Genomic DNA, 23,018 nt, shown 5'->3' with positions numbered 1-23,018 from the left:
GAATCCAAGGAGAGCCCTGAAATATAGGCTAACCGAGGCCCGATTTGTGGAAAACCAGACTGGGATGTCCATCATAATAATGCTCCGGCTCATGCATCTCTTTTTGTCCACAGTCTATCAAGCAAAACATCACACTCTACTTGTGCCCCATCCACCGTACTCTCCAGACAGCAGATTTCATTCTGTTTCCCAAACTGAAAACCACATTGAAAGGACATCGAACAATGTGGCAACAGACCTGCAGAAAGTTCATTCCAGGTGGCTTTCCAAAAATGGAAGAAATGATGGGAATGTTGTATTGCCAGCAAAGGGGACTGCTTTGAGGCAGACAGTGGTTAAAATGCTTATAATAAGCAATAAACATATTACAGCAAAAGTTGTTTCTTTTTTAACACACCTATGTTACATTGTGTATTTAGAGTGTGCTGCATTATACATTCTGTTTTTAAGTATGAAAGTTTTAAGGTTCTGATGTTTAAGCATTTTTCTTGTGAAAAGAAACTGCAATAATAAAATACTTTTATGTTATTATGTAATGGTATGTTCAGTTATAAGTGATGGCAGAAAAATAAGATCATTCTTGAGGCAAAGTAAGGAAACATTCGTTTAAATTGTGTGTCATTCAAGATTGCTATAAAAAGACAGTTATGGACACATTTGGCTGCTTCAGTTCATCAGGTACTTTTCCTCAGTTTTTGTAAATCATGAATTGTATGTTTCTGTAATTTTCAAAAATTGTTTTGAAAATCAGAATCAAATATATAATTGATATGGTGATATTATGTGATGTGAGATTTTATTTAAGGGCGTGCATGTGAAACCCTTATAGTTTGCATTGTATTATCTTTGATGTATGCATTTTGCATATTATTATTTCAGAAATGGAAAATAGTAACTGATAGTATCTAAGTAATGTGTAAAAATTTATTTATTAAGTGGTTTCTATTCCAGCTCTCTACAAACCAACTGTAGAAGGGTTGGTACCTGTGTTATTGATTTCTTAAATGTTTTTTTAAATGAACTGTAAGAGGAAATAAGAAATTAATACAGTCAAAAGTCTTTAATCCAGACTCGTCGGGACTTCGGCGATTCCGGATTATAGATCATCAGTTTAAATCTGGTAAGATGGCATGCAGAAATTATAAAATTAAAAATATGAAACTGTAATTTATGAAATAAAGAGCAATTATGATCTAAAGAGTATCAAAATTTACAAAAAAGAAAGCTTAATATTTATTTGTTTACTTTATTAAACATTTCTTTCAACGCACTCATGTGTAAAGCATACATTACGCATTAAACATTTCTTTCAACGCGTGCATGCGTAAAGCATACATTATACATTAAACATTTCTTTCAACGCGCGCATGCGTAAAGCATACATTACGCATAATCGAAATTAGAAAATTGCAACCAGAAAACTATTTGATGTGTATTCGTGATATTTATAATGACGAGGAATTTGATTTAAATCATATCAAAGATGGAGTACATCGATATGAAATACTACATTTAATAAAGAATTATAAGCCGAATAGAATAAAAACATCTGCCCTGAAGATAAGGATAGTGCTGACAGATCAACTTCCAGTTCATTGCGCGCCGCGACGTTTCCCCCCACACCCGCAGAGCAGCGTGAAATTGATAAACAGATTTCGGAATGGTTACAAAAAAAAGGATATGCCTTAACCCATTTTTTGCAGCAATTCCACTTTTTGTTTGATGGACATTGAAACATTCTTTTTCTTTCTAGATCCTTTGGCAGCTCCAGAATCGGAAATTCTTTTTTAACATAATCGAAAGTTCAAGCTTACTGTTATAAAATTGCTCTAACAGTCTGCAAAAAATAATAAGTCGGATCCAATTTGAAGATTAAGGAACAACGCAATCAGCAACATATACTGAAATAGATAATTTTAGCTTAGCTTATACCGTCCATTATACATTAAACGCGCATGCGTAAACGCATATGCGCATGCATAAAAGTATTATGCGCATGCGTAAACGCATAATGCATTTACGCATGCACAGAAAGTTTGTAGCTTTGAGGTCCAGATTATAGATCATTCTTGATTATGGACGTCCGGATTAACGACTTTTGACTGTATTATTCAAGCATTGAAGGATTGAGTCACGCAGCCTGTGCCATCAACCTCAAATGGAAATCTTGATACCAGAAACATTTTTAAGTGTATGGGGTAATATCAAGTGAATTAATCTTGTGGGAGGTGTTTGCTCTTAACTACACAGTAAGTGCTGATTGAGAACTTGGTCAGAATGAAAAAAGAACTGATATCTAAGTAGCTAGTATCCAATGAATAGCAAAAAATCTGTCACCATGATAATATTAGACCTTTTGCTGTTTTAATTCCTTAGAAAACATAACTAGACTTTGATTGAGAAATTTTATCCCACTCAACATTGAATTTTGCTTTGTCATTCAGTATCAGAAAACACATCAGTTTGAGTTGGCAGTTGTCAATATGGATGAAGTCTGCCATCAATTTGATGTCCCAAGTAGCAGAGCTATTGAGAAGAGGGTGAAGACATGAAAAGAGCCATTATACAATTGTTCTAGCTTGTTGTGCAAATGTACATAAGCTGGTGCATATGCTGGTTTTTCAAATGTGAAACCATGCTAAAAGAAGTCATTCTTTAAGGAGTTATCATCCATGTTCATGACAAGGGTTGAAAGAATCAGGATGGGATGAAAATATGGTTAAGAAAGTATGGAGCAAAAGACCACTTGGACTCCTATACAAACCTGCTCTGTTGATGCTTGATGGGATGAGGGCATACATAGCAGATAAGCAAAAAACATTGTTGCAGGCAAGCCAGCAAAATTTGCTGTCATACCTTGAGGCTTGACATCCCAGTTCCAACTTCTTGATGTTAGCATAACAAACCCTTCAACTCAGCATTGAATAGCACATAAGAGGAGAATCAAATAAATTGATAAGAAGTCTTCTGTAGACAATTTGACACCGATAGGAAGGCTGGAGAAGCCAGTTATAGAAGTTAATACCTGGTTTAAAAAATTTAGGGCTAATATTGATATTGAAATTGTTGTCAAGTTATTTAAGAAGTGTGAATCTTAAATTCCACAGGTGGAGCTGAGGATGAGGCAATACATGAAAACAGTAATTTGTCATCTGGTTTAGGTCAGGCCCATGTAATGGATGTGATGACTGAATAAGCATTGATTTAAATAATTTTATGTGATAATTTTTTTCCAGTTAAATTATAATCCAACAAGCCAATAAAAACTAGTCTGTCAACCAAATAATTCTTAATTTGTTTCAATTTTCAGGTCCCAAAATCAAGGAGCATCTTATAAGAGGGAAATATGGTATTTTTGGTACAGCCCTCATGTATTTCTCGTTTTTTTTTTTTTTTTTTTTTTTTTTTTTTTTAAACTATTATATACACCTTCGAACATTTTTGGTGAGAAACTCCACGGCACCATATTACCATCTAAATTTTTTGTCTACATTTCGAACTTTAAGCTTAAAATATCTGCAAAAACCAAGATTTGCAATTTTAACACAAAATTTATGCCAAAAATCCAAAACGAAAAAAAAAAATTTAGATAGCAAAAACGTAAAGTTTCTAATCAAAAAAAAAAAAATAAATAAAATTTGACAAGAATCCATATACACAGCGATCTGTTTTAACTTAAAAAAAAAAAATCAGAGAAGTGAACAATCTAATCACCGAAGAAATCTATGCACACCTCGCTAAATAAACTAACATAACAACAATAAATTTCAAATAATACCATGTACACAGCGTTCTGTTTTAACTTAAAAAAACATTAGCGAATTGCACAATCTAGTCATTGTGCAGAAATCAACAAAATAAACTAAAATAACTTACAAACAATTCAAAAAACAACAACAGCGACACTAACTCATAGGGGGAAAAAAATGAATGTAACATTCTACAAAATAAGAAGAACAATAAAATGAAATGCACTTACCATTCTGACTGCACTTCATTGTAAACACTTTCATCAAATATTCTACAAACAAATTTTCAGTTTATCCCACTTAACAGTTCTTACAATTTCTACAATTTGCTGAAGTGATCTTCTTCCATTTTAGAACAGTAATGGAAAAACATATAAACCACCAAATAAAATTCAAAATTGCATTTCCAATCATAAGTAGGCAATGTAGCTTTAACATGCAGCCCCGTACTCTCTATCGTATTTATATGACAGCCACATTCACTATCCACAAAATTAATACTATGATTCACAAATAAATATTCAGAACCTTTGTTTTCTAAATCCTTGTAGGATTTCCAGCTATCCGGAAAAAAATAGTTGTACCAGGCACGCGACTGAAAAATTTTGCCACCACTTCTTTCACTGCAACATTTCAAAATGCCCACCAACCAGCAAAGAAGACCACTAGAGCAAAATCAAGTTTCCGCTTCAAAAGGGTTGCCATACAATCAACATCTCCCTCCAAACCATTGCAGAACACGCAATTGCATCAAAAACCAGCGCAGAATACATATCGCCACATTTGGTGACCTGAGGGCATATATAAGACTAGTACCTTTTTTTTTTTTTTTTTTTTTTAATTAAACCATTCAATAAAGTATGAAGTCACTTTAATATGTTTAAGATATTAAATTACAATCATATGCATATATGTTGTGAAATAACGGTGTAGACCAGTCATAACACCTGTCTGCTCCTCCATATATAGGCAAATTGAAATATTGAAAAAAAAATTTTAAAAATATTATTTCTTATCTACAGGAGTGTGCTCGACGTTTCCCTATATCTTCCCATGCGGCTGAATCCCTAGTCAAAAGTGAAAAATTTCTCCTGTCAAATAATAGGTAATCCTGTTTATTGTATTAGAAAACATCTTTTTATGATGTCAAATGTTTATGTGGCTTTAATTAGTTTTGTGCATTCAAGAGCAGAATCATTTTGTTACCATAATTAGATTTTAAATATGTTAAAAATTTATTTACCTTTTTTACTAGAAAGTACTGAATATCATGCAAAACAAAGAAGATATAAAGAGGTTGTAGTGGCTTGCCAAGTTGTGATGTCATCTCAAAATTTATTAAACTTATGAAACAACACATGTGTGTATCATTACTAGCTGCAATTTAAATATATGAGGCTTAATACTTAAAAATCAAAATTTTTGTTTCCATATGTGCTACGTGACATTTGCAAGTAAATACCTGTACTTTGTTATAAATCGATACTTGTTCAGTGATTCTCATTTTGTAGATTTGTTTCTGTAATGTGACTCATTTTCTATCCTAGACTCAAATTTAATATATTAGAAAAACTATATGATAAATCCCAGACTGCAATTATTTTCTGTTATGGCTTGAAAGTTTCAGGAGCTATTTAACAATAAATTTCTTTTCTATAAATCATTGAGACTTTTTAGCATAGACAAATCCTATTAAGAACACTGGAGGGGGAGAATTACTAATTAAAATCCAATTATTTTAGAGCTGAAACGGTAGCAGATAAAATGATGAAATGCATATATATAATCATGTTTTATTTATTTATTACTGAATTTTAGGTAAACCTAAGTAACAAAGTAGAGGGAATTGATTCGAAACCTAAGAAACAAAAACCTTAGTTACTTTGAACTTATGATTGTTTTGAGTTATGAGTAACAAGAACAACAAAAATTTGAATTAGATTTTTTTGGGAGGGTCAATAAAATTGAATATGCAATTTGCTTGTTCAATCTGCCTAGTTTGTACATTAAAATATATTCTTTTGATTTTTAATTGTTGTGTACTCTTTCAGGTTTTAATAACTCCAGTCTTGTATTTATGATTGTTTTCACTGAATTTTCCATTTTATTGTTAGTTTTAATGTTATAAAATCAGTAATATATTTATTAGTTATATAAAAAAATTATTTTTATCAACTTATTTCAATGCATATAATCACATTTTTCTTTCCATTTTTTGCTTATTTAAAAGATATTTAGTAATACTTAGCAAGAAATTAATAATTGCATTTATTGTTATGCAACTGCTTCTATTTTCTTAATTATTTATGTTTGAGATTAGCTTTATTTTTCATATTTGCATTTGAATTGTATTGAATGTTAAAAATTTTATAGCTCTTCCTCAATTGGTGCTGCAGCAGATCAGATTCAAGCAATTGTCACCCTTGTTGGGGATAACATTAGCCATGCGGTAAGTACTGCTTATTTTTCATGTAATATTTTGAAAAATACATTATTTTAGGACCAATACATTTGCAAGAGTTATAAAATATTGTTAAAAATTCATGTTGTGCAAATTTAATTTGTATTTAAAGAAATTGGTACTTGCGTATTAATGCCACCGCAATAGAAGTTGTGCTGATGCACCAATAAAGAGCAATCCTGTTGTTCGTACGCAGTTATCTTTTAGATTCCTTTTTGCCTTGTTATTTGCTGATTTTTGATGTAATTTTTTAGTGCTATGAAAATGCGTCTTTGGGATTTGCCAAACACAGAAGAAGATGCAATTTTATTTTTTCAGAGTGAAATATTTTACCAAAAAAACAAAAATGTACCAATTCGCATGATATGAAACTTTATTTTCGTAAACGTACGTTTTGGTAATGTAATTTAAGACAGTGTATATTCTTTTGATTTTTTGATCAGCAAGTGGGACTTAGAAAAGACAACTGGTTTGAAGGAAGCAGAATTCCATTTTGTTCTGCTTTGAGATTCATATACTGCTGGTATAAGGAGTTGACGCCAATTAAAATTTGTGAAAAGCAACTTAATTTATCGAATAAAACTGTTATAGATTGGAACAATTACGTGCGTGAAAAAGGGATTCCCATGCTAAAGTTAATCATAAATACAACTTTATTGATCCTGATACAGGAGTTCATATACAAACAGTTGAGAGAATGTGGAGCAGTGCTAAATTAAGGAACAAGAAACATAAGGGGACAGTGAGACATCATTTAGAATCTTATTTAGCAGAGTTCATGTGGCGACATCATCAGGTCAAAGAAAATAGAGACTGTTTTGAATCTATATTAAACTCTATATTGACTCATTTTCCACAGAAATCTGATTGACTACTTTGATTTTAAATAAAGTGTTTTAATTTATGATTTGTTGCAAAAATTTTAGGTGTAGATTGAGGGCACTTAAAAACCACCAAATCTGCAGCTGTGGTGGCATTAATACATAAGTACCAAGAAATTAGTTATTTTTGCTTATGTGAGAAACAGACAAAAAATTTTGGAGTATTTAATGTGCTATGAAGTGTAATGTTTTTGTTATTGGAAATTTGGTATAATATGCTGTGCATCTGTTTTTCATACAGGATATTCATTTAAAAATTCACAAACATCCTATACCATCTCACAGAACCATTGTACAAAATGATTGTCAGTGGAAGCTGCAGCAGGTATGATAATTATTTGAATTTCTGTATACTTTTTAGCTTGTATTTTATGTAATCATGGTATTTCCTTATTTTTGTGGTCCCCATTATTTTGTGACCATTTTTCCATATTTTAAATGCTAGGTAAAATGTGTCTTTGTGGTAAGAATGTTGGGTAATGATGTAGAATGTGATCTACTGCTTTTAGTTAGTTATTTGTAAGATGGAGCCCTAAATTCTGATTTAATTAAACATGCCATAAAATGGTGGGGGAAAAATGGTTAAAACAATAACCAGTTTCAGTCCTGCCATCTAACTAACTAAAGGCGATAGATTGTATATTACATCATTACAAAATGCTTATTATTTCATGACCATTTTTGCATATTTGAATATGAGATGAAGACATGTTTCTTGAAGAATGATGAAGTATCTCTTTCACTACTTGGCATATCAGAAACAGTTAACATATTATTTTGGAAACGAGGCACAAAATATGATAGAAATGTAGTGATAGCCCATGGCCTCATAAGAGGTTTTTTTTTTTTTTTTTTTTTTTTTTTTTTTTTTTTTTTTTTTTTTAAACATGATGGGAGCATGGTTAGACTTTTGACTGTTTGGCCGTGGTTTGTAATACATTTTGGTGATTTATTGATAACATCATTTAAAAAAGGGGTCTATAATAATAAGAAAATACCTGAACCCACTGCATGGCATGGGTTTTTTGGATCTGCTCATGAAGACCTGCATTTAAACAGCATTTAATAGCTAAATTTGTATAAATATTTATTTTAGTCTCTATTTTCATAAACTTGCATTCATTAGGATGATGCATGTATTATTAAGGAAAGTAAGAAAGCAAAATATCCTAAATTATAAACTGATGTGTGCTATGTGCTTGTACCAATGACAAAAAAAAAATCTCATGACCCGATAAAGCCGGTCATGCAACTGTTAAGCTTACTTAATTTGATTTGTTTATTTACTTGGTAGCTTTGATTTCTTATGTAAAATCATGTATATTTATGTAGAGTGAATATTTTGGAATTATGTAAATTGTGATTTAATGTATTAGGACATAAAGAATTAAGTTTCTTCTTATTCAGTGTATGCCATTTTACCCTTCCCTTTATTATTAGATAAAAACTTTGACATATTTCAGTGTTTTGATAACTGAAATATAAATTCTTATGGAAGCAGAAGTTTATTATGTTTAGAAAATATGTATGTTTTAAGTTAATTTAATTTTAAATGATACTTTAGTAAATTAAAAAGACTAAAATGTAAAATTCTTTCTTAATTTTAATAGATTCAGGATGCTGGAAATCATCTTTCCCTTGCTCTTCAGATCTTTTCGTCCCTTCCACCAACTAATGCTAGAGGAAAACTAGACTTTCATAGTGGTGAAGAAGTAATAAATGTAAGAAAATAACTGAATTCATTCTGTAACTTTAATTTTTTATCACTTTATTAAAAACTGATTTTTTTATTATTAGTAGTAGTAGTAAAATGAATGTTTTTAAATATTTTCCTATGCATAGGGAATACTTATATAAAATGTACTATTTATTGCTGAGCTCCTATTATCCAGAATAAAAAAGAAAATGATGGTAATAGAATTTGGAATGTCGGATGACAAGAAGTGATTCGGGTTAGGGTTAAAATTGACCCAGTGAATAAAAAGCATTTTATTACAAACTTGACTCAATGAAAGATAGATTCATTATTATACATTAAAATCAACATGTAGTCCCTCCCTCCCAGTACTTGTTAATGGTAAAATTATATCATTATAAAATAAAGTTCATTGCAATTTACAATGTGTTGTATAACATTTGCAGTGTGTAAGGAAAATATATTGTAATGGCTATGTAGTGTAATGTACTCTAAATTTTAACAAATTACTTTACAAAAAAGCATTTATAATGAGAATTTCTAATATGAATTAGGGAATCTTTTTTTCTTGCAGGGCAGCACATGCTAAATAATTATTTCTGAAAAAATATAACCTTTGATACTTCCACTAAGAAAGTGTATTTTTGGTCATTGGATTATTTCAGTTGTGGTAAAATTTTCCTAAACATAAGAAATATATATTTTTAGAGTTAGAGATTTTAGTATATTAATAATGAATGTGACAAAATGATGCAGTTTAAAAAAGAATTTTGTTACTATACTTTCTTTGAATATTCATGAAGGTATCTCTTCTTTTAAGTAGATAATAACTTAACAGCTCTAGGAAGTGTCAGCATGTATGTCATCAAAAGTTCTTTGGCACCTGTTGTCCTAACAATGGAAAAGATCTAAATAGATTTTTAAGCACATTTGTTGCATCCATATTTCATCAACCATGAAAATTGGTTACTATCAAAATATGAAAGTTCACGAAGATCCCGCCAAAGCTGTTGTCTTTGTTCCTGCTGAATTTTGAAGGAACTTTCATCTCTTTATTTAATAAACAATCAGTCTTCAATCCACTTCATTTTCCCTTTGCAAAATGGCTTTTGTTGATTTCTGTTATTTTATTGTAAGCTCTTCTTAGAGCACTCTTAGTACAAAGAGTGAGTACTCTGAGTACTTCTTAGAGTACTCTTGAGTTCCAGCAGGTAATTTTTCTAGTTTATTACTTTTAGTCAGCCATATCCAGCTGATCATACAGGGTTCATACGGTCCTTAAAAGTCCTTAGTTTTTTAAATCGATTTTAAAAGTCCTTAATTTCGGCCAAAATTGGCAGAAGATCCTTAATTTTAATCATTTGAAATTTCTGTTTTGTTTTTACGACTGCTGTTTTGAGTGTGAATTATCATTATGAAGGAATAGTTTTGACAATTCACTGACAAATATGATTATCTTTTGAATGGGTTCATTAGTTATGATTTTTTCCTATTTCTAATATAAAGGGTGGAATGCTGGAGTTTCTGAGCAAGGAGTCAAACATAAGCATTTCATTATTTCATTTTTTTCTAATGAAGAGCATTTGAACAACTTTCAGCTTTTGAGGATGTGAATTCTTTTATTAAACGGCTCTAAATTTGGTGACTTATCAACTTTTGACGATTTTAAGATTAATTTCCGTAGAAAATTTTGAATTCGGAGATCTGGGAATTTTTCGACGATTTTTTTGGAAACATTATAACATTGATAAATTTAACTAAAATAATGGTAATATTAACATTTAAGGAATAGCATTAAAATAAAACATTTTAGTTTTCTTTTGCTGTCATATTATAAAAGGGTATTACTTTCCATTTTGGCAACTTATTATGTAGTATTTTGAATCTGAAAAATAAACATGGTAATAAATACTATAAAGCACAGTTTACAAAACAATTCAGAGCAAAAGCAAAATAGCTATATAATTAATTAAAAATTTCTTCCTTTTAATTTTTTTATGGTAAGAATTTTTCCCATGTAATTGTCTCAGAATATGTATCAGTTTTCTCTTTAAAATTAATTTTACACTTTTCCCACTCATTTTTTTTTTTTTTTTTTTTAAATATTTCTAGCCCCTTTTTCTTTTGCAGAAATGGTAGGGTAAATTTTCTTTAGGATTTTAAACCTTGTAACTTGGAAAGTTTAGAAGGATTTGAAGGGAAGATTTACAGACCCACAGTTCTAGAAGGCTCCAGAAAAAATTGACAAAATGAAAATGTCTTCATTGTATTAACACATAATGGATGTATTTTACAGAAAGTTTTTGATGAATTGCTTATATTTTGGAGAATTTTTGTAAGGGCAATGAAAATATAATGCTTGAATGTTGTACTTCTGATACTAGAAGTCTTTTTCTTAACATGTTTATCTTCCCTTTATTTTCTCAACTTTTCACTAGACACGAGTAAGGAAAATATCAAAAATGTTTCTAATCTTTTCCCATGGACAGGTATCTATAAAAAAAAGAATTTTTCTATTAATAAAGAAATTGAAAACTGACAATTTAAAAGATTCACCTTATATGTTTCAATGGATCACACACACAGGGCTGGCGCAAGGCATTTTCCACCTGATGCAATCTCTGTGGATCCTAAATTCTGCTCCCACTGCCTGTCCTAAATTCTAAAATTTTTCCCATTTCTAGATTTTGTTGCTCGCTGTTGCTTCACTAAATTCTAAAAATTCTGCCTCATCGGCCCTGAAACGGCCCTTATTATACATCATTTCATATTTATCAGCTTTGTCTTTACATTCTAAATACATTTGGTTTTTTAGAATAACAGAAATCTTTAATTAATTCCAAAAATTCTTAAATGAAGAGGAAATGAATTGAAGAAAGAAACTGAATCCGTAAAGAGGAAGAACATTATTCTTCGATGATATGTACAGTTATTATTATGCAGATTAACCAGTTGTTTATAAGTTTAGCCTTTACTATAAGTTCCCCTTTCCACTTCCTCACCATAAAATAATTCAGATTTTTTAAACTGAGGTTTTAGGACTGAAAGACTGAGTGTTTTTGCTCTCCACTTGGATGTTGCATTAATTTCTGCCAGCTCTGATAATTTGTATTTATTCATCTTTGCATTATCACTGCTAACATTTGAATTTGTTACAATGATAGAGTTACTGAACCAGCTTAGATTAAAATGAAATTGTTTAGTCTTTGACTAGTAGTCCACATTTTTAGTTTGAATTTGACTGTTCCTGTTTAATTGCATCACCACAAGCTATAGTTAATTTTGTCAACATAGGAACGTGCCTGTATGTTCGAAGTTCTTTTTAAATAAAAGGTTTATTTAAACCTTTATGTGACTTTGTAGTTACTTTCAGACATAGTGATAATTTGCTTTATGTCTATAAGAGTTTTTGGACTATTTAACTTTTACCAGATCAAGTAAAACCTTGTTACGTACATTGTTAAGAGACTGGCAAATTAGGAGATATAACACACAGAAACTAGTGGGAACATTGGTTTGTGTATTGAAACAGATTTTTAATTGTTAAGAAAGATGTTTAAAGAGAAGAAAATTGATATAAATTAAGCCAAAATGTCTGGGAAGGCTTCAAATTAAAAAGGCGCATAAAAATTTTGTTATGTTTTGTTGCTACAAGACATTAATGTTTCGTAGCTTGTAATGTGGAATTACCATAATACCGTTTAAGAATCGATGTTATGACATTGATTTAAAACTAATAATTTAAAATTACATGTATTTTAAACTGTGAAATGTTGTTAGATTGGGATTTTAATAGTGCTTTTTAAATAAATGTTTTTAAAAAATAAATAAAATTTAATAGTGGTCATGTAAATCTGTAACGATTAAGGGTATTTAACTACCTGGTTTAATTATTTGTAACTAACCATTCACCTTTAAAAGTTATCTCTGCATATTAAAAGCAAGTTATTACCTTTCATTAATCCTTACTGTGGTCACAAGATACAGTAAAAAAATGTAAAATTTAATGTAAAACTTTTTCTTTGCATCTAGTGAGACTTAAAATAATACAAAACAAAATTAAAAAAACCTCTGGTTAAATTAAAAAACCTTATCACCTCTGGTGCATTAGTGGCTTATTGGAACCTTAAAATATATTAACTAGGTTACCCAGAAACCAGAAACTCTGCATGAAGCTATAACACTGTGTCAGACAGATGGAGCACAACTAACTTTCAAAACTTGCCAACCTCAAAACTACATCAGGCTTTCAGGTTTGTTCTGATCAACAGATCTCTCTCTAGGCAAGCAGCAGCACTGGCAACAGCCAATCTTCTGTTATGAATCATGCTAATTATGATTTTATTCTCATTTTAACCTTTGCCATTTGACATAAAATCTACCTGCTATTTACTAAACCTCTAGACTAAGTACATGGCAAAATGAAACATAAAAGAAAAAATCAACATAAAGCTAACTCTTAGTAAAACGTAGAAAATAAAATGTCCCTAATCTTCTTTCAAATATGTCCAACTATTATATGTGTAAAATATTTAATGCTACATGATAAATTTTATAAAGTGTTTTTTATTCTCAAATTTGTTTTATAGTTATGTTCATTAAATTATTTTAAATAAGAATGCATCCTACCTTACGGATCTATTTTATTCTTAGAAGGTTGTTACAGAAACGGAGTTCAGACATAAGTTGATTGAATTTTAATTGAATTTATTCAGCTCCCATTTGCTGATAGGTACTTAATTTTTTTCATTAATAGTCCTTAAAAGTACTTAATTTCCATGTGCAGAAATGTGTATGATCATATGTGCAAAAATGTCTTATATCGTGTCCACATTTTTTAATGGAAGAATCCCATAACTTTGAAAATTACCCACTATTTGCTGTTCTGGAGAAGCCAAGTACCAAGCCAAGTTTTCTTAATGCAAGGGAAAAAATAACAGTTAGTTTATATCAGGGATCCCCAAGCTTTTTTCCCTGAGAGCACATTCTAGAATGTCTGTTGGACTGGTAGCACTATTTACTTTTTTGAGTTGAATTTATAATTGGATAGAGTTAATAAAAGAAGAGATTGGTCACATTTTGCTTTGTATTGGTATGTGTGTTGAATGCAATTTCTTATTTCATTAAAAATGAGAAAACTTTCACATAGAATTTTATTAAAAACTAAAACATTTTTATTGTGGTTATACAGTGGTGGACACAAGTTAAATTATCGGCAAGCACCATGGTGCTTGTGGGCATTGAGTTGGGAACACCTGATTTATATCCTTCTTGGTAAAAATAAAAAGGTACTTACCAAAAATCAATTAGGGTTGCATCAAATCAAGTGCAAAACGCTTAAGATAGCTAAAGATCTCTTAAGGAAAAAATTTAATGGAACCTTCAACCAAAATGCATTTGAATTTTTTTCGATAAATAAACAATATCTAACATACAAGATACTCATAGCATATAGTTATTAATAGTATTACAAACATGACTGAATCATAAAACTGTATGGTTTGCATTATTGATCAGGTTATACTATCAAACATTTGCACTCGAGGGGTGCTACTAAGGTGGCCGTCTGACTTTGAACAGCCACTCAAGTGGCACCCGGGAAGTTTGAACCGTCCACTTGAGTGTTGCCGGGAGCTTTGATGCATCCACTCAATGTGCACTATGATATTTTGGAACTTGATCCTTTTTTTTACAGTGTGTAATAAGATATTCTTATCTGAAGTATTTTTGTGGACCAGGCTCGGCTTGTGTTCTTAGCCAAATCTTAGCTTAGTTTAGTTAGTCTTAGCATAGCATTCACTTGAAAAAAATATAGCATTAAGCTTTAGAAAAAATAAAGCTATATTAGCTCTTCGTTAGTATAGCTGAAATCATCACGAGTTGCTGGTTCGCCTGAGCAAAAAAGGCTTCATGTGCAAAGGGGTAAATATTAACATATATATAAAGTATGATGATCAAATGATAAGCATAATGTGTGTATGCAATTTTAAATTTGTTTTGACTGTTTGGAACACTAAAAAGTCGATGAATGTAGGATTAAGCATTAGGAACTTGGAAAAACATTGGATTTTTAAGTACCTTTAAAAGAAATTGCACTTAAATAATTGTGATGCCAAATGACAACTTTCATTCTGTTGATCTTGGAAATACATAATAAAAACATTTCTGGTTATGAGGACCATATAGGAAATTACTTCGTCTGATAAAAAATGTAGGTTTTGCAGTATTATCAGGTATATACGTAAAAGAAAGAAATCTGAAGCAGTCTTTGTTAGATACTCTCCTTAGCAGAGAAATGTGAGATTTTTTCTAGGTTCAGAATGGGTCTTGCATATTATTTTCAAAAATTATATCTCTCATCTGAAAATTTCTAATGTTATTTATTGATTTGGGTACTTTTCCGTTTTGCCGGCGCAGGCGATAAAGTCGCCAATAATGGTACAACTGATGCCAAATGGAAAATTCTCACTGGTAACCTTTTACACCTCATTTTCAAAGCAAGTCACAACCATTTCTTATCAGATTGATTGTTTCATTCAATACTGCCATACAATTACATAGACTTTTTACTGGATAGTTCAGTTTTATGCCCTAAGGTCATTCGTGGTAATTAAGTGAATTAGGGTGCAATCACACTGCTCACCCGTAAGCGAAAATATAGAAAAGGGAAAGTAGAGGGTTAAATTCATCAATTCTAATGAGAATGCATTAGCAACGTAAAGCACTGCGGTTTTACATAATTTCTGAGTAAGCTATTCGTACGAAATGAAATAATTCTTGCATTTTAACTTGTATTCCAAATTAAGATTTAACTTGAAATTTTGTCGATAATTACTGAGAGAATTATTTTGTAGCATAGTTTATGTGAGATGAGATCACTTGGGGTCACGTGATATGAACCGGTGAATCAGGATGTTGAACCATGAATGCATAGTAAATTCTCAAGTCTTTTCACAAATTTATTGGCTTTTTACAAAATTTTAAACAATATTAAAATATTTATGCCTTCAAAATTAAAAATTCTTAGAACTAACATTTGTTAACATTTTTTATGTGCATACTGTATGTTGTCACCAATAAAGTCTGCTTGGCGAGATTTGCGGCGGAGAAACGGAAAAGTAGCATTGATTTGATTTCTTGTGCCTTTTCCAAATATTGTTTGAAATTTCAAGTCATTTCTGTTGCATTTTTTGAAACTTAAAATTTCTATGAAAATACTGTGTTTACTCAAAAATAAGATTTTTTTTTTTTTTTTTTTTTTTTTTTTTTTTGGTACTATATGTTCTAAAATTTGCCAGGGTCTTATAGCCAGGCATTTTAATAAATGAAATTGTAGAATAACAATAAGAAAGGAGTTTAATTACACTATTTAAATACTGAAAAAACTACATTGGTAATTACTGTCTATATAAAATATATACCATTAATTATAATGGTCATGTCTAGTTGAACGATGAGTATGGTTTTAATTCATTGTAATTATTCTCATTGAGCTACAACTTGCATTCTTATTAGAAAATTATCTGTGGATGTAAATTCTTATGATAAAATAAATGTGCTATATAATAGCAGTTTTCACATTTAACTGCCCTTCGACATTTCATATAACCTAATTCTAGGTAAGAACACTGTGTACTGATAATATTTAGTGGTGTTATCAGAATGCATAGTTTGTGAAATATAGTTTGATGGCTAAGGAATGTTAGCTCTGTTTAGTTATTATGACAAAGTCTTCAAAAGCTAGTGCTTTATAAAGAGAGGACTTGAGGGAAACTAGCTCATTTTCAAATCATACATGAGAAAAGGCAGGAAATCCCATGCAGCCAGAATATTCGGTCACTGGAAACCAAGATTAATTACAAGCGTTCAGTGGTTTTATGCACTGTATTGAGAGTAGGCTCTAAACCCAGAAAAGATAAGGTGTTATTCTGTGTGGAAGCATAGTTAATTAAAATCCACTGTGTTGTTAGTAGGCATCTAAATCCAGAAAAAAAAGCTTATGTTTTGCAATCAAAATCACACTTTTTGGTAGCTGTTAACAGGACATAAAACCATGTCAGGGCTCTTGTTTATTTTCTGTTTTATTTATTGTACTTATATAATATATATTATATCTGTACCTAGTATTTATCTTGCTTTAGCTTATCTTTACTTTAGCTTTTTTTGATGTATGGCAACTAACTTGTTCCGATAGTTAACGTTAATGAAATGACACATTGGCAGTTTTAATTATGCCTGTATTGATTATCATTGTATAGTCTTTTATTGGACATAACTGTGAGACTTAAACCTTGGTTATAGGCTGTTATTTCCTTATTATCTTAGTTATGAATTGAATATCCTTAAAAAATGTTAGTTTTTGTTCCTACATTTTTTAAATCCTATTATGGGGACTTTATTCATCACCATATGTTTTGTTAAACTTGCTAAGAAGTTGGTTCATATGAAATCCCCAATGTTTACTATTAAAACCATTACAATATTTACTTTTTTAAATAAGTAAAAGAATGCCTTTTTAAAATTGGCAATGAAAATACAAATTCTAAAGATGTAACAGTCACTTGTATTTGTATTATTATTGTGTTTACCCTGGATATAAAAATTTGGCACTTAACTAATGATGAAACATCTTCTGTACAATTACATCTGGAACAAGGAAATATTCACTCTGAAAGAAAGTACACGAAAAACAATAATATGAAGTTCTACTGCTATTCAAAGGAAGTATGTGGAAGACATGATGTGTCAAGGAAAATAAAGATTATATTCTCAAAATTGGTTTGAAGGATCGAGAATCAGGTTTTTAACAGCAATTTGTTTAATTTATGTATGGTGTTTAAAGAATGAACTTCCACTGAATTTTGTCAATATCAGCTTGATATGAATCACTGCACGGTTCTTGATTGTAACAGCTGTATAAGAGAAATCAGGGGTCAAATTAGAGAAATTAATGTCTAGACCTTCAGTTGAAATAGGCAGCACTGGTAATATTGTCGAAGTTGACTAAAGTCTGCTTTAATATAAAAAAACAATGTTGATCATATCCTTTCATCCCAGTGAGTGTGCTGTAGAATTTGACGAGAAACAAAAAAATGTTTTTAGTTGCTGTACCTAACCACTCTGCTAGAACTTGTCTAAAGTTATTGAAGAAAATATTATTGATGGCACTATAAAGTATTTGGATTGTTGGAAATGGTATAATAATGCTGAGAAATAATATAATTTTATCAATTCCGATACTGATTGTCTTAACAAACTATTGAAAGGTTTATGGGACAGAGTAAAATAAATGTCAACGTGGTGCTGAACATAACCACTTAAATTCTTATTTAATTGAGTTTATGTGGTAGCAGCAGCATCCTAAAGCTCAAATATTTTCAGATATGATATCCACAGTTTTATGCATCTGCATTAATCTTAATTTCGCTAACCTATTTTTAATTTATTTCTTTCTCTGCCAAATTGCTTAATTTAGATTAAAAATTATAATTTTATGAATATCTTATATGTTCATTTTCCCCTTGGATTGTTTTTCAACTTAACTGTATTGTAAATATTTTGGTGATTATTTTTATGCTTTGAATTCTTTGCCAGACCGTTAGGTTTTAGCAATATCTGAATCTGGTCCCGATATCAGAACAGTACTAAAATGTATTCTATTTTTGTAATACTTTTATGCTGATTTTTCTCTGTTGATCTAAAGTAACATGGGAAAAGCTTCAAAATTCAGCAGTTTCGATATAATTTGCATTGCTACACGTAAAAATAATTGTTAAAAATCATTATGCTAAGTTTCTAATATCATTTCCTTTATTTAAAGTTTCATTTTTGTTAAATTATATCTGTCTGCAGCATTGTTTTAGCAAAATTAAACATCTAACTCTATCCCAAAGTTACTTTTCTTTATGAAACAAACTTTTATTTTTATGTATTTTGAGGGATTTAATAGTAAATATATTTTTTAGAAGTGGTATTTTTTCATTTCCATGTTAGGATACTGAATGTTTATATAAATTACTGTTATAAAGATATTTAAAATTAATAAAATTATAGGTAGTGAATAATTTAATGGGATGCCTGCTAAGGGGTAGAGCTTGTCTGCTGATTCCAAAGAAAAGAACCATAAATGAGCTTCAACATAGTCGCAATATGGCAAGTTATTTTTATGTATTTATTTTTTGTTAATAATGTTTTGTAAGCTTATTTTTCCTGCAAGTAAATTATTTAAACATAAAAATGAAAAGAAATTCTGGGCAAGATTACAGTTATAGTATTCTGTATAAATACCAATTTTAGTTTAAAATTTGCTGTGGAATGAGAAAAGGGCTTTATGGTGTTTTCTAGTTTAGCTATTATTCAAAATTAAAATTTAGAAAGAATGAAAACAATATTCAAAGAATGCAGTGTGTATGAAATATGTATGTGCTGAGTTATGAACAGAAAAAATGTTTTATGAAAACTGCAGTAATAGCAATTTTTTTCTCAATGTTAATCCCCTGTAGAATTGAAATAAGTGAAATTTTTGCATTTAATTTATCATACACATATCTAAATTTTTCTTATTATTCTCATTCTGTATTTTTTCACTGTTTTCTAATTACATTACACTTAGTACCTTTGGACCTTCAGAAAATTGATATTCAAAATTATTTTTAAAAAGTCATTTTGCAGTTTAAAACAAATTGAATCAAAATTGGCCAAACATTATGCCTGCAATCTAAAAAATGTCAGTGTCACTCGCTCTTTGAATATAAATACCCTTTAAGCAAAATGTAAATATGGTGTGTTTGTAGGTGTTTGGGTTTGTGTGAGAAAGCTGACTGTTGTAATATTTGTGTTCCTTGATTTTATGAAGTACAATTTAATGTTTTTCCATTGGGGAAGGAAGTCTGTTACTCAGAACAGCTCTAAGTTGCACTATGTGGTTTGCTTATGTTAGATTTTTCTTCTTTGAGTGCTCTCTTCTGTATTAGTGTCCAGAAGGTTATATTTATCATAAATTTTTAACTACCTACTACCTTTTTTACTTCTGATTTCTTTTAAAAATCATAAGGTCATACATAACAAACAAAAAAAGGGGGGAAGAACTGCATACTTTCCACAGAAACCAGCATACTTGCAATGAAACAGTAGAACCAGATGTTCCATGTGTATTTTCATCAGCCAAAAAACTGTGCTTATAAAGCCATGTGAGGAAAGTATTAATACTCCTAATTATGATAATAGTTATAGATATAAAAATATTGGTATTCTGTTGTCAGAGTTATCAAAATTTTTAACATGTACTTACTACAAATCTGAAGCAATATCGAAAGAATAAATTGCATACGGATTTTTTTTTTTTTTTTTTTTTGTGAGTTTCTTGTTGAGTGTAGCAGCATTCCGATGTTCGTCCATAGTTGACAACTTGTCATGATTATGAGGTAAATAGCCAAATAATCTATACCAGCATTTCTCAACCTGTGATATGTATACCCAATGCTATAAAATGATCTCAGGGGCTAGATAGAAGAAAAGATATAATAGTAGACATTAATAGATGGATTCAACATAAGAAAAGAGACACAAAGCTGTCGCAACAACTGGCATTTCCAATCCAAATTATGTTTCATTATGAATAATCAAAAATATGTGATGTTGACACCACGTCTTCCTTGTATGGCTTATTTTCTATGCACATTTTTGCTGCACCTCATTTAAATATATTTCCTTGAATATTATTAGAGATATATTTCCCATTCAATCAACTCATTTCCATTGTGAGAAGGCAAAAATACATAAAAAATTGTAAAATGTAGAAAAACGTAAAACACCAAGTAAAGTTAGAAACAATTAAAAGGATTTTTTTTTCACAGTGAAAATTATTTTAAATCAAACCAAGTAGTTCACCAGCAGCCAGAAAGACAAAATTTTCAGTATGCAAAACTGAAAGTTAACTTTTGATTCCACTGGGCAAAAAGGCACTAAAGTTGGTGGACCAACTGACTAAATTCACTATTCTACTAAGAGTTTCAAACGTAAACAAATGGCAGCCTTGTTAGGCCTAGCACCACTTTTAAATTGTTTATAATTCTGCAACTATTGCATGCAGATTAACTAAAGGCATAAAATCCATGACCATAACAAAAGAACAGCATAATTTAATCATTTTTAAAGTAAAAACTTCACAATTTACCAACACACATGAATTAAAAAAAAACTGAGCTCACTGAGCTGGGTAACAAAGGGGGGGGGCTGTATTCTTTATATATTTATATATGTTTGGTTTGGTCGATTGCAACAAAGTTTCAACATTCTACGGCTACTCATTTTTGAGTTATGCGAGAACGTATGTACATATGTTCAGACATCATGGAAAATATCTCTTCTGAATCCATTTTACAATATGTTTTGGAAAAAGTATCCTTTGTTCTATCTGTGCAAAGAAATCATCTGTCACATAAAGAAATTGTTTAAATGGATTCTAGAGCATTGAAATATGATACCCAAATTTTTTTGTAATTACAATACCTGTGAGCAGTGGAAGTTGTCCAAAGTGTGGAATGGCATGTGATAATTGGAAACAAAATCATTAACTACGTTGTGTGTAAAACCATTCAGCCTCTTTGAGTAAAATGTAGGTTGATGGCATAAAAAGAATATCTGAAAGAAATTTGAAATATGTAGGAGATGGAGACACAAAAACGCGTTAACGCAAGTTAACTGAAACTGAGCAAGAAACTGTCAGATGATAAAAGTATCAGTGGCAAAAATTGTCTGAATGATAAACTAATACATAAATGAACTACATGCTATGGGAATGCTATTTGAAAAAATGTGGGATATTTATTGCCATTATAGGTCCATTGGTGATTAACTTGCATATCATCTCTCTGGCCTTGATAAGGCTGCCAAACAACTATGCATAGATTCAATAAATTTGCAGAAACATTTTATGGATATGGTTTGCAAAACATCGGATAAAGCTGTCTATAATTCAGGAAGGATCACTAGTATTGTGTGATGTGGTTTCGCACCTTTCTCCAAAACATCCAAAAAGTGCTCAGTAGGATTTAAGTCAGGGCTTCTAAGTAGCCACTTCATGACAGAGAAGTCAGAGGAATACTCATCCAACCAGCCAGTAGCCAACTGGGACCTGTGAGACGTACAGAAATCTTGCTGAAATAACTCCATTTCCATGTGAATGACAGGACAACATAAATGGATGGAGATTATCACCTAGCTACTCTATGTACCAAATCATACTATAATTCAATACAAATAATTCCAAACACTGCCAATAGAAAACATCCCAGATCATGATTGAGTTGTCATGGTCCTGTACAGTTCCAAACTGGCATGTAGGATCCATCGCTTCATGAGCTTGATGCTATATTCTCAGTGTTCTGTTGGTATTAAGTAGTCGAACCCAGCACTCCATCCACTTCAGGAATTGAAACCCATCACTCCATGTTATTCGTTTTCAGTCATTTAGAGTCCATTTTCTGTGTTCTCTTCCCCAGGCAAGACCTGCAGCTCGATGGCATGCACAGAGCAATGGTACTCTCGTTGGTCTATGCCTCCCAAAGCCCATATGGTGAAGCTGTCGTTGCACAGTCCGTTTATTGACTATACACTGGCACTTTGGTTCAGCTGGGTTGTAATTTGAGCTAATGTTTGGCTTCGCTGACTATGAACAATATGACTAAGCCATCTCACACCATGTTCATTCAAGGTAATTGTCCTTTACAATTTGCCCCATTGCTAGTTTTTTTCCCTCACCATCCATGTATTCTCGGTATATGCCTGACACTTTCGACCTTAAAACTCCTAGCTCTGTGACAATTTTGAAATTAAATGGCCCATGCATCGAGCGTCTACTATCTGTCCGCGATAAAAGGTGTCTAAATCAGTAGTTTTGTTCATACCGGCAATTTAAGTGGCTACTAGCTATATATGCAGTTACCACAATGACCTCGTGTGAACGTAAATCTGATGCAGTGCTACACAGTTTGAATAGCCATGTGTATCCCTAATTCAGTGTACTGAATAATGCCAGTACAAGAAAGCAGAGCATAGTATTTCATTTAAGCGTGAAAATATTAAGCTAATTTCTGAAGGATGAAATTAAGCATATTTTAGCTGAGTTTTTGTTATGTGAATTATTAAAAAAATGTCTTCGTGGAATGAGTCGTGCAATTGAGTCTTAACTCAGCCATGTAGAAATACTGCCCCCTAAACTTCTTGTTCTT

General features: G+C 31.0%; 1 protein-coding gene across 3 annotated transcripts in view; it reads left to right on the top strand.

Moving 5' to 3' along the window:
• The window catches only part of rogdi (rogdi atypical leucine zipper), a 49,970-nt gene that overhangs the window by 6,760 nt on the left and 20,192 nt on the right, over positions 1-23,018 (top strand). For all 3 annotated transcript variants that reach the window (XM_085812655.1, XM_085812654.1, XM_085812653.1), the window contains exons 3-7: positions 4,772-4,854; positions 6,123-6,198; positions 7,333-7,416; positions 8,702-8,812; positions 18,841-18,939. In XM_085812655.1, coding sequence (XP_085668781.1) covers positions 4,772-4,854; positions 6,123-6,198; positions 7,333-7,416; positions 8,702-8,812; positions 18,841-18,939 — 453 coding nt within the window. The remainder of the gene's footprint in view (positions 1-4,771; positions 4,855-6,122; positions 6,199-7,332; positions 7,417-8,701; positions 8,813-18,840; positions 18,940-23,018) is intronic.

The sequence above is a fragment of the Stegodyphus dumicola genome, chromosome 3 (assembly GCF_044657685.1).
Source record: "Stegodyphus dumicola isolate Sdum_Otavi_A_Nest chromosome 3, ASM4465768v1".
NCBI classification, from domain to species: Eukaryota; Metazoa; Arthropoda; class Arachnida; order Araneae; family Eresidae; genus Stegodyphus; species Stegodyphus dumicola.
The sequence above is the reverse complement of the archived record's forward strand: the minus strand, read 5'-3'. Positions and strand labels throughout refer to the sequence as shown.